The 12,770-nt window shown below is 42.2% G+C and overlaps 1 protein-coding gene across 1 annotated transcript in view; it reads right to left on the reverse strand.

The window, feature by feature from the left end:
- LOC145407491 (uncharacterized) overlaps window positions 1-12,770 on the reverse strand; it is a 55,130-nt gene that overhangs the window by 1,222 nt on the left and 41,138 nt on the right. The window contains exon 7 of the mRNA XM_080278419.1: window positions 317-407. Coding sequence (XP_080134545.1) covers window positions 317-407 — 91 coding nt within the window. The remainder of the gene's footprint in view (window positions 1-316; window positions 408-12,770) is intronic.

Here is a 12,770-nt window from a genome sequence, read left to right on the forward strand (position 1 = left end):
CCTGAATATATTATACTTGAAGTCTACCTCATGGCTACAGTCCTGGTGCACCTTTGCACCTTCTCCTTCCTCAATATAAAGCAACGATAGTAACAGCAATGATATTATAGTATACATGTTATGTATAGAAAAGTTTGAAATTCCATTTAGCACATATTTTCTTAGGTATATGTATTTCTAATTTATAAGTCTATAAGAGACCAATGCATTCGTAGGCTAGGTCCTTGGAGGATCTAGCAATAAAAATTAACAAAAATCAATAGTACTTTCGCTTGCAAGTAAGAGGAATAACTTATGAATGAATGCCAACACTGACCTCATTCATCACAAGGCCCAGCATGCCGGTCCAGGAGCCATCACTCTGCAACCCGCCCCACGTGCGGTCCTCAGCTCGCATGTATGAGTACCTGTATCAACAATTGAATGTCAAGAAAAAAAATTGTAAGTAATTACATATGGTTTTGTGGGAGGTAAAGTTAAACTGTATAAAGTGGACTAAAGATGGTGATGATTGGTAAGAGCTTCTACCTGTTACGATGTTTCAGACGAGGCATATAACGTACGACGTCTGGTGTTTATGAAGAAGATGTGAACCTTTGTGGGAAATAACAAACGTCATTTTTATATGTCAAAAAGAGATAAGTAATCAAATGACGGAAAATTCTAGAAGGAAATCATGCTCATGAGAGATTGAATGACACATAATTAAAACAAGAAAACCATATCTATCTATCTATCTATCTAGCTATCTATCTATCTATATATATATATATATATATATATATATATATATATATATATATATATATATATATATTTATTTATATTCATGTGACGAAGAAGGAACCAAAGGCAACGAGCCCGCAAAACTGTTCCTTCCAAGAGAAAAACAAAATACAAGAGAGAGCCAAATTCTAGATCCGATCATTTCGAGATGCCTGGACACACTGCGTTTGAAAAACTGGATATCATAGGAAGCAAGAAATACAGACAGAGGGAGACAGTTCCAGAGTTGACCTGTTGCATAAATGAAGGACTGGGAGTAACGGTTAACTCTTGCATGAGAAAGTTGGACAGAAAAGGGATGAGAGTTTGCTGCTAGATGGGTACTATGCGCACGTCGTAGAGGTGGAGGAATGCATGCAGACAGTTCAGAGGAGCAGTGACCATTGAAGTAGCGATAGAAAAGAGATAAAGATGTAACAGTGTGGCAAAGAGACAGAGGTTGAAGGAAGGCAGTAAGAGGAGGAGAGTTAATGAGGCGAAAAGCCTTTCACTCCACCCTATTGAGAAGAGCTGTATGTGGGGAGTCTCCCCACACATGAGAGTTGCACTCCACGCAGGGAGGTATAAAACTCCTGTATAGAGTCAACAATTGTGCAGGGGTAAAGAAGGAACAGAGTCGGCTTAGCACACCCAATCTCATGGAAGCAGATTTTACAAGAGATGTAATATGATCTTTCCAAGATAAGTCCCGAGTAAATGAAACCCCAGGCATGTTCAAGGATGATACAGGATTAAGCTGAATATTATTGATGTCACTCTTCTGTGTGTGTGTGTGTTAGTGTGTGTGTAAGTGTGTTAGTGAGTGTGTGTGTGTCTGTGTTTGTGTGTGTGTAAGTGTGGTAGTGTGTGTGTGAGTGAGTGTCTGTGTTAGTGTGTGTGTGTTTTAGTGTGTGTGTGTGTGTGTGTGTGTGTGTGTGTGTGTGTGTGTGTGTGTACTGTGTGTGTGTGTGTGTACACTGCACTAGGGAATACTTCGCTTGGCATGGAACCGTTCGAAGCAATCACCCACGCACAGTGCCACATCACAAACAGGACACATGTGACTTGTGTCCCTCCTCATCTTTGCCAGGGAACACATGGTGCACCACAGCCTCCTCCGGTTGGGGATCTTCTCCCGTCGGTGGCCCAGTGTCGTATCCAGGCGCACTCTGTCATCGATGAAACGACGACGCTTGGCTGGCTGTCCTCCTGGCGTTCCCCGGTCCTGTTGTCCTGGAGGTGGAGCTGCAGGCCCGGGCATGGCAGTGGCAGCAGGTTCTCCTGACGGACCAGGAACCTGTGAAGGTTCTCGCTGCACCTGTGCTGGTCCTGCAGGCGATGGTGGTGCTGACTCCTCTCCTGGCCCTCCTCCTGGAGATGGTGGTGTTGGTGCAGGAGCCGGTGGTGATGGCACCTGTGCTGGCACTGCAGCAGGTGCCACAGGTGCTGGATGTCCTGTTGGCCGTCGGTTGGAAGGTCAGGGGCATGGTGGATGACGTGCCCTCATGCGGGCCACTCTGCTTCATCAAAGTAGAGGAGCTTGTCCACTATCTCCTCCACGAATTCAAGCAGACTGACTGACCCGCGTGAGCACTTCTTGTACAGGGCGAACACGTTGAAAATAGCCATGTGAATGAAGTAGAAGGTGATCTTCTTGGTCCATTTCACGGTCCGCTGCTGGATGAGGTAGTATTGGACCATCTTTTTGAAGTGGTCCACCCCATCCATGTGGCGATTATAGTCATCCACCACGACAGGCTTTTCCACGGTCTTCTGGACATAGGTTGTCCTCCCGTCAGGAGCCCTGGTCCTCCTTCGAACCTGCTTCTGGATGGTGCCTGTGCTGTGGAAGGTGGAGACCATGTTGACAATGCGCTTGTCCTTCCACAGCAACACCATCATGTTGTCCTTGTGCATAGCTGTCATGCCCCCCGGTGGCAGGTTCGTGGTCCTGGCGATGTCCTGCAGCTGCTTTGGTGCTCCTCTTGCCAGGCATAGGGTCCCACACACGTAGGTTCCTGCACTGAAGAGGCGTTTGCACAAAGATACAGAGTAATAATAGTTGTCCATGTAAACTCTGTATCCCTGATCCTTCAGCCATTCTACGAGGCTCCACACGGTGGTCTCCAGCGTCCTCTTCTGTCTCGTATACACCTTGAAATTCCAGATGTAACCCAAGGAAGCCTCAGCCAGGATATACAGCTTGATGGAATACTTTGAGGGCTTCATTGGGTTGTACACGTGGATGCTTAGGCGCCCCTTCCACGGCAGTGAGCCCTCGTCCAGGCTGAGGTGCTCCTCAGGTAAGTAGGTGTTCTTGAACCGCTGAAGGAGGTACTGCATCACCGTGCGAACCCTGATGAGCTGGTCTTCATTGTCCTGGGGTATTGCAAGCGAATTGAATGCATGGAAGTGTTTCAGGATCGCCCTGAAACGCCTTCCACTCATCACTTGCATAAAGAGGGGGTAGTTGTGGAGGTGGGATCTCATCCAGTAGTGCCGGATGCTTGGGAGATTCATAACCCCCATGAAAAAGTAAAGCCCCAGGAATTTGGCCATCTCCTCTTCATTGCAGATGAACCATGCGTCCAATGCAGTCCCCAGGAATAACGGGTAGCTGTTGGTTTCGTGGGTGAAATACGTCAACAACTCCCTCGTGAAGAACAACTGGAAGAACTGGAGAGGAGTTGTTGGTGGATCCACCTTCATTCCTGGGGATCCTGTGAAGGGCCCATTAGCTGGTGTGAAAGGGCCACTGCTCCATCCTTGATCCGTTGCAGCAACACCCTCAGCAGTGGTTGCAGTGGGTCGGCATACCAACACCCTTGTTCCTCTTCAGACACCCCTTGGCTGCCCCCCCATAGCTGGGCCGTGGACCACGCTGGCCTCGTCGAGGTGGTGAGGGTTCTGATGATGAGGAGGACGAGACAGTCTGCTGCTGCTGGAAAACGTCCGGGGGGGATTATCGCTGTTGGAGACAGCACCCTTGTCGACCGGGCAGGGGACAACGACACAGTCGCCTCCTGCACCAGTTGTGCCGCAGACAGTGCGTGCCGTGCAGGTGCCAGTGTCATGTAACTTGGCCCAGCTTCCGGTGACATATGCTCGGCCAAGGGGGAACTAGAGGCTTGAGGTGGAGAGACCATGATGGCTGTAGGAGCAAGAGGTCCAAGCAAAGGCAATGTCTGTCGTCCAAGTGAAGACGATGATTGGGTCGATAGTCCTGACACTGGTGGTGGTGGTTTCTGCTCCCATCGTTCTTGTAGCACGGGCAATGCCGCCTGAGGGGAATCCTCCTGGACCTCGTCCCATTCCTACTCACTTGGGACATCGCTCAGCTCGTCCTCTACTTCGCTCTCGGTCTCCTCCTCAAATAGAACCTTTTGCCACTGGTCAGAAGACAGACCTTTCTTCTCCATCCTGGCAATCACTGATACAGAAAGTCAAGTCTGAGTTTTTTAGGTTCTCTGATGAAAAGAAAGAGATATTATTCACTGTCACGCAGCACCTTCGATTGAGAGTAGCACTACACATGACATGTTATATCTTTCTGTACAGGAAGTCGCTGCACCTTTTACGAACAGTTCACATAAAGGATAACTTTTCAGTGTTTTTTCACGGTCTCATAACTTTTCACTGGCGTCAGTGGGTGTGTGCCATATATATATATATATATATATATATATATATATATATATATATATATATAGAGAGAGAGAGAGAGAGAGAGAGAGAGAGAGAGAGAGAGAGATATGTGTGTGTGTGTAATTTTTTATTTTTTATTTTTAAGTTTTCCTTGCCCAAAGTTTCGCGACACATATACTCCCTCACAATACCTGAAGGTTCCCCCCACACATGATATACTCCCTCACATACTGTGTGTATATATATATATATATATATATATATATATATATATATATATATATATATATATATATATATATATATATATATTGTTACGGAACAGCGAGAGATAATGTACACTTTAAGTGAGAATACTAAAAATCACTACTGTCCTGCAAAGTTCCAGGTTCAAAACAAAAGAGTTAGGTAAAATTACAAGTTATAGTTTAATGCTCAAACTAACAACAAAACATTCAGGACTCATAAGGATAATGTAATGGCAAAAAACAGGTTAAATATATGGTTAATTGCAATAGCCTCTATTAACACGAAATTAGCAAGACTAAATTTATCTAAGTCAGCCCTGATAAAATGAAAATACACTGGGTAATGCTCAGTTAATGCAAGATAAATTATTACAGATACAAAATATTATTAATGATGGCTGATAGTAAAACCTTACTCTAAGCACAAAAACCTCACTAGGTCTACAAATTAACACCTTATGTTATACAGTACAAGAACAAAATGTAATAACAATCATACTCAAATTATACAGCTGCTAGATGGTTGGAGACTTCCTGAGAAACTCACAATAATAACTGTACAGGGGAGGACAGAGATGTGAACAAAATGAGGAGTAGATCTAAGTGGCAATGATGCAGAGACTGAGCTTATTATATAGGGGCCGGCAGAGCTTGATACAACTTGTAAGAAGGACGCGCAAATGAAGCCATGGGGACAAAGAGCTGACAATCCCGCTCTGAACAACAGAAAGGACGACTTACTCTACTATAACGGTAGAAGGGGGGGACTGAGGCAGAACACGCTCGTGATCAAACATGCACCATACTGTGCGTTAAAATTACACAAAGGATGATGAAATCATAGGCTATGTAACACCTCCCCACAAAGAAAAAAGAAATTTACAAAGGAAATTTCTTATTACTCTAAAACAATCTGTATATGGCATTACAGAACATGCAAAAGTCTTTCCTAGTGTTACAAAACATGACATCTCCCTAGCACGTTCAGTCATAGGTACTTGCCAGTATCCCTTTAACAAATCAAACTTACTTATGTACCTAGCCTTTCCGATCTTGTCTATGCAATCTTCCACGCGAGGGAGAGGGTAAGTGTCTGTTTTGGTTATCTGATTAACACGTCTGTAGTCAATGCAAAGCCGCTGTGACCCACCTGGCTTAGGGACTAGAGTGACAGGAGAACTCCACTCGCTCTGACATGGCTCAATCATCTTGTGGTCCAACAGGTAGCCAAGCTCCTTCTGGATGAAAGGAACTTTCACTGGGTTCACACGGTAAGGAGGCAATTTAATTGGCTTTGCGTCTCCAACATCGACATCATGCATCAACACAGTGGTTCTTCCTGGAGTGGCACGGAACACTTGCGGGTACTCCTGCAGTAATGATGAAAACTCCTGCCTTTCCTCGGGAGGTAGATGAGAAAGCTTAGTCTGGAGATCATTCATGATATCAGGATTCTTCCCCAAACTATCACTCAGGCTCATACTGCATGGGAGAGTTTCACTTGCAGACTCGGGTGGAACAGCTACAGTGCAGACTGGATTATTTTCGTCCCGCCGGTGATATAACTTTAGCATGTTGATGTGACAAAGTTGCTTGTTCTTTCTACGATCTGGTGTGGCGATGACATAGTTGACGTCACTGAGCTTCCCCTCCACGAAACAAGGACCACTAAACTTGGCTCGAAGAGGCCGCCCATGCACCGGTAGTAGAACCAAAACCCGATCTCCTGGCTGAAAGTGGCAGCTCCCAAATTCTCTCTCGCCAGCTGCAAAGCAGTGGACAACCGTTCTTTGAACTTCATCACATACTCCAGCAGGTTGACGTCATCTTCCTCCGACAGCCAGCATTCCTTGAGTAACTTAAGGGGCCCTCTTACTTCATGGCCAAACAGTAGTTCAAAAGGTGAGAAGCCCAGTGATTCATTTGGAGATTCTCTTGCAGCAAACACAACGAATGGAAGACCTTTATCCCAGTCTTTCTGATGTTCCAAACAGTATTTCTTGAGCATTGATTTGAGTGTTTGATGATATCTCTCCAACGCTCCTTGGGTCTGGGGATGGTAAGCTGAAGACGTGATCTGGGTGATGCCCAACTCTTTCAGAGACTGCTTGAAAACATTTGACATGAAATTACTTCCCCAGTCTGACTGTACCTCCTTGGGCAGACCGAACTTTGTGCAGAACCCTAGCATTTCCTTAACCACGTTCTTTGCTGAGATATTTCTAAGTGGAATGGCTTCAGGATAACGAGTAGCCATATCAATCAGGGTCAACACATAAGAAAATCCTGAAGAAGTCTTAGGAAGAGGGCCCACAATATCCACCAACACACGGGTGAAAGGCGCCTCAAAAGGAGGAATGGGAACTAGAGGTGCAACCTTTTCGGTCTGATTACACTTCCCCACAACTTGACAGGTGTGACAAGACTTACAATAAAAGGAAACATCCCTGAAGATACCTGGCCAGTAGAAGTGTTTCAAAATGCGTGCCACAGTCTTCCTCACTCCAAGGTGTCCTGCCAAACTGGAATCATGAGCCACTCTAATGATATCCTGCCTACAAACACGAGGGATGACAACTTGATGTACAACCTCCCATTCACAGTCGGCTGATGCTGTTGGGGGTCTCCACTTCCTCATAAGTACTCCTGACTTTACATAATAACAAGTAGAAGCACCGGCTAACTCTTCTTCACTGTAAGCAGAGTTAGCTAGACCTTTCAACTCAGGGTCAGCAACCTGCAGCTCAACCAACTCTTGACGAGACAAATTATCAACACTACGGGGTACTGCCTCATCTGGTGAGTGGTCCAAATTAGCAAGAAAAGTGTCAGCTAGGATAACATCATCATCATCATTATCCTCTAAATCACCAGTAACTTTAGACTTAGCCCTAGTGACAGCACATGCAGGGAACACATCAGGGACACCACAATCCTGGGTCGCAGCCACTGGCTCACTAGACAACTGAGGAGCTGGACACACTTGACTTCCACCAATATCATTTCCAAGTAAGAAAGTTACACCTGACATTGGGAGTGTCTCAACCAACCCAACCATAACGGAACCATTAACAAAACCAGACTCTAAATTCACTCTGCACAGAGGGACAGAGAAGTAATTATTCCCTACACCTTGTAAGATTACAGTTTCATCAGAGGAATTAACATTAGAGCCTAGAACACTGGTCAGCATAAGGGATTGGCAAGCACCTGTATCACGATATATTTGAACTGATTTCCTGTCATTACTGTCCAGAGGACTGTGAAAACCATCAGACAGGAAATTAGCACATGAACTCTTGAGAGTGTCACCCACATTACTGCTCAAAAGAGGAGCTCCATCATGAGAATTTAAGTTACCCCTCAAAGCAGGTTCAGTTAACTCAGTTAAAGAATTCTGGGAACTCTCAAGAGTGGACACTAGACCAATTGACTGAATATTTAAAGACTCCTTTTTGTTCACATCACGCTGTCTCCTGAAACATTTCTCCGTAGTATGACCAAGCTTACTACAATAAGTACATTTACCTTTCTGAAATCTAGAGGTGAAGCTGGTATTTACTTCCTGAGAAACATCATCTTTATTCTCTTTCCTGTTACCTGTAATCTGAGTAGAGGCAACGTACTTACTCTCAGCTTTCCCTTTTTCTTTAGAATATCTCTTGTGAGTGAGAACATATTCATCAGCTAAAACTGCAGCATCAGACAAATTATCTATTCTTTTCTCATCAAGATATAGGCTTACATCTTTACTAATACACCTCTTGAAGTCCTCCAGCAAAATCATCTGCTTACATTTACCAAAATCAGAATCCACATTCTTAGAATTTAACCATTGCTCTAACAGATCTTCTTTGATTTTTGCATACTCAACATGAGATTGCTTATCTTGCTTATAGGTTGTCCTAAATTTTACTCTACAAGCTTCAGGAACAAGCTCATAGGCCTTAAGAATCAAGCTCTTAACTACATCATAATTATCAGATTGATCCTGAGGCAAAGATGCATAAGTTACTTGAGCTTTACCGGTGTGAACAGTTTGAAGGAGTACTGGCCAATACTCCTTGGGCCAATTAAAACCTGTAGCTACCCTCTCAAACAACTGAAAATACTTTGTTAAATCAGATTCATTAAAAGGAGGGACAAGTTTAACATTTTTAGCCACATCAAAATCATCAGAGCTAGATGATCCAGTTCCACCTTGTTTCATGCGATACTCATGGTCTGCCTGAATCCTAGCAAGTTCAATTTGTGCCTGTATCTGTGCCTCCTGAATACGAGCCTGAGACTCCGCCTCCTTAGCATTTGCCTGAAATTCAGCCTCCTGAATACGAGCCTGAGACTCCGCCTGCTTAGACTGAGACTCCGCCTCCTTAGCCTGAGACTCAGCCTCCTTAGCACGTGCTTGAAATTCAGCTTCATTCACACGAGCCTCCTGCAGGGCTAGCTGTAACTTAGCTAATTCAATCTGCGTTTGCTCATTTGGAGGAGTTACATTAAACAAGCTTTCATTAATCATGTCAACAATTTGATCTTTAGAATGATGAGAGTGAACTGCAATTCCCAATTGTTGAGCAACAAGCTTAAGTTCATTCTTTGTTCTGTTCTCTACATCACACACTGTTTGCACATTTGACAAAAAATCTTTGGCTTCATCAAGTGTAGTAATAGTAGACATCATGAATAAGTAACAGTCACAAAATATCACGCAATATCCTTATGATAATATCCTGAATATCCTGATATGAGGTCGCCAAATTATGTTACGGAACAGCGAAAGACAATGTACACTTTAAGTGAGAATACTAAAAATCACTACTGTCCCGTAAAGTTCCAGGTTCAAAACAAAAGAGTTAGGTAAAATTACAAGTTAAAGTTTAATGCTCAAACTAACAACAAAACATTCAGGACTCATAAGGATAATGTAATGGCAAAAAACAGGTTAAATATATGGTTAACTGCAATAGCCTCTATTAACACGAAATTAGCAAGACTAAATTTATCTAAGTCAGCCCTGATAAAATGAAAATACACTGGGTAATGCTCAGTTAATGCAAGATAAATTATTACAGATACAAAATATTATTAATGATGGCTGATAGTAAAACCTTACTCTAAGCACAAAAACCTCACTAGGTCTACAAATTAACACCTTATGTTATACAGTACAAGAACAAAATGTAATAACAATCATACTCAAATTATACAGCTGCTAGATGGTTGGAGACTTCCTGAGGAACTCACAATAATAACTGTACAGGGGAGGACAGAGATGTGAACAAAATGAGGAGTAGATCTAAGTGGCAATGATGCAGAGACTGAGCTAATTATATAGGGGCCGGCAGAGCTTGATACAACTTGTAAGAAGGACGTGCAAATGAAGCCATGGGCACAAAGAGCTGACAATCCCGCTCTGGACAACAGAAAGGACGACTTACTCTTCTATAACGGTAGAAGGGGGGGACTGAGGCAGAACACGCTCGTGATCAAACATGCAGCATACTGTGCGTTAAAATTACACAAAGGATGATGAAATCATAGGCTATGTAACAATATATATATATATATATATATATATATATATATATATATAAACAAACATATAAATATACAATATATATATATATATATATATATATATATATATATATATATATATATATATATATATATATATATATATATATATTGTTACATAGCCTATGATAATTTTAACGCACAGTATGCTGCATGTTTGATCATGAGCGTGTTCTGCCTCACTCCCCCCCTTCTACCGTTATAGTAGAGTAAGTCGTTCTCTCTGTTATTCTGTGCGGGATTGTCAACTCTTTGTCCCCATGGCTTCATTTGCGCGTCCTTCTTACAAGTTGTATCAAGCTCTGCTGGCCCCTATATAATGAGCTCAGTCTCTGCATCATTGCCACATAGATCTGCTCCTCATTTTGTTCACATCTCTGTCCTCCCCTGTACAGTTATTATTATTGTGAGTGCTCAAGAAATCTCCAAACATCTAGCAGCTGTGTGTAATTTGAGTATAACTGTTGTTGCATTTTTTCTTGTACTGTGTAGCATAAGGTTAATTCTTAGGCATTGTGAAGTGTTTGTGATTAATGTGGGGTTTTATGTCAGTCATTTTTTATAATAGTCTGTATCTGTAATAATTTATCTTGCATTAACTGAGCATTACCTGGTGTATTTTCATTTTATCAGGGCTGACTTAGATAAATTTACTCTTGCTAATTTCGTGTTAATAGAGGCTATTGCAGTTAACCATATATTTAACCTGTTTATTTGTCATTACATTATCCTTATGAGTCCTGAATGTTTTGTTGTTAGTTTGAGCATTAAACTTTAACTTGTAATTTTACCTAACTCTTTTGTTTTGAACCTGGAACTTTACGGGACAGTAGTGACTCTTAGTATTCTCACTTGAAGTGTACATTATCTTTCTCTGTTCCGTAACAGAAATTTGGCGACCTCATATCAGGATATTCAGGATATTATCATAAGGATATTGCTTGATATTTTGTGACTGTTACTTATTAATTATGTCTACTATTACTACACTTGATGAAGCCAAAGATTTTTTGTCAAATGTGCAAACAGTGTTGGATGTAGAAAACAGAACAAAGAATGAACTTAAGCTTGTTGCTCAACAATTGGGAATTGCTGTTTGCTCTCATCATTCTAAAGATCAAATTGTTGACATGATTAATGAAAGCTTGTTTAATGTAACTCCTCCAAATGAGCAAACGCAGATTGAATTAGCTAAGTTACAGCTAGCCCTGCAGCAAGCACGTGCTAAGGAGGCTGAGTCTCAGGCTCAGGAGGCGGAATTTCAGGCCCGTTCTAAGGAGGCTGAGGCACAAGTTGAACTTGTTAGGATTCAGGCAGACCATGAGTATCGCATGAAACAAGGTGGAACTGGATCATCTAGCTCTGATGATTTTGATGTGGCTAAAAATGTTAAACTTGTCCCTCCTTTTAATGAATCTAATTTAACAAAGTATTTTCAGTTGTTTGAGAGGGTAGCTACAGGTTTTAATTGGCCTAAGGAGTATTGGCCAGTACTCCTTCAAACTGTTCTCACCGGTAAAGCTCAAGTAACTTATGCATCTTTGCCTCAGGATCAGTCTGATAATTATGATGTAGTTAAGAGCTTCATTCTTAAGGCCTATGATCTTGTACCTGAAGCTTATAGAGTAAAATTTAGGACAACTTACAAGCAAGATAAGCAATCCCATGTTGAGTATGCAAAAATCAAAGAAGATTTGTTAGAGCAGTGGTTAAATTCTAAGAATGTGGATTCTGATTTTGGTAAATTTAAGCAGATGATTTTGCTGGAGGACTTCAAGAGGTGTATTTATAAAGATGTAAGCCTATATCTTGATGAGAAAAGGATAGATAATTTGTCTGATGCTGCAGTTTTAGCTGATGAATATGTTCTCACTCACAAGAGATATTCTAAAGAAAAAGGGAAAGCTGAGAGTAAGTACGTTGCCTCTACTCAGAGTACAGGTAACAGGAAAGAGAATAAAGATGATGTTTCTCAGGAAGTAAATACCAGCTTCACCTCTAGATTTCAGAAAAGTAAATGTACTTATTGTAGTAAGCTTGGTCATACTACGGAGAAATGTTTCAGGAGACAGCGTGATGTGAACAAAAAGGAGTCTTTAAATATTCAGTCAATTGGTCTAGTGTCCACTCTTGAGAGTTCCCAGAATTCTTTAACTGAGTTAACTGAACCTGCTTTGAGGGGTAACTTAAATTCTCATGATGGAGCTCCTCTTTTGAGCAGTAACGTGGGTGACACTCTCAAGAGTTCATGTGCTAATTTCCTGTCTGATAGTTTTGTCAGTCCTCTGGACAGTAACGACAGGAAATCAGTTCAAATATATCGTGACACAGGTGCTTGCCAATCCCTTATGCTGACCAGTGTTCTAGGCTCTAATGTTAATTCCTCTGATGAAACTGTAATCTTACAAGGTGTAGGGAATAATTACTTCTCTGCCCCTCTGTGCAGAGTGGATTTAGAGTCTGGTTTTGTTAATGGTTCCGTTATGGTTGGGTTGGTTGAGACACTCCCAATGTCAGGTGTAACTTTCTTACTTG

The sequence above is a fragment of the Coenobita brevimanus genome, chromosome 8, assembly GCF_032717465.1.
Source record: "Coenobita brevimanus isolate Jiangsu-jjx chromosome 8, ASM3271746v2, whole genome shotgun sequence".
In the NCBI taxonomy this organism is placed as follows: Eukaryota; Metazoa; Arthropoda; class Malacostraca; order Decapoda; family Coenobitidae; genus Coenobita; species Coenobita brevimanus.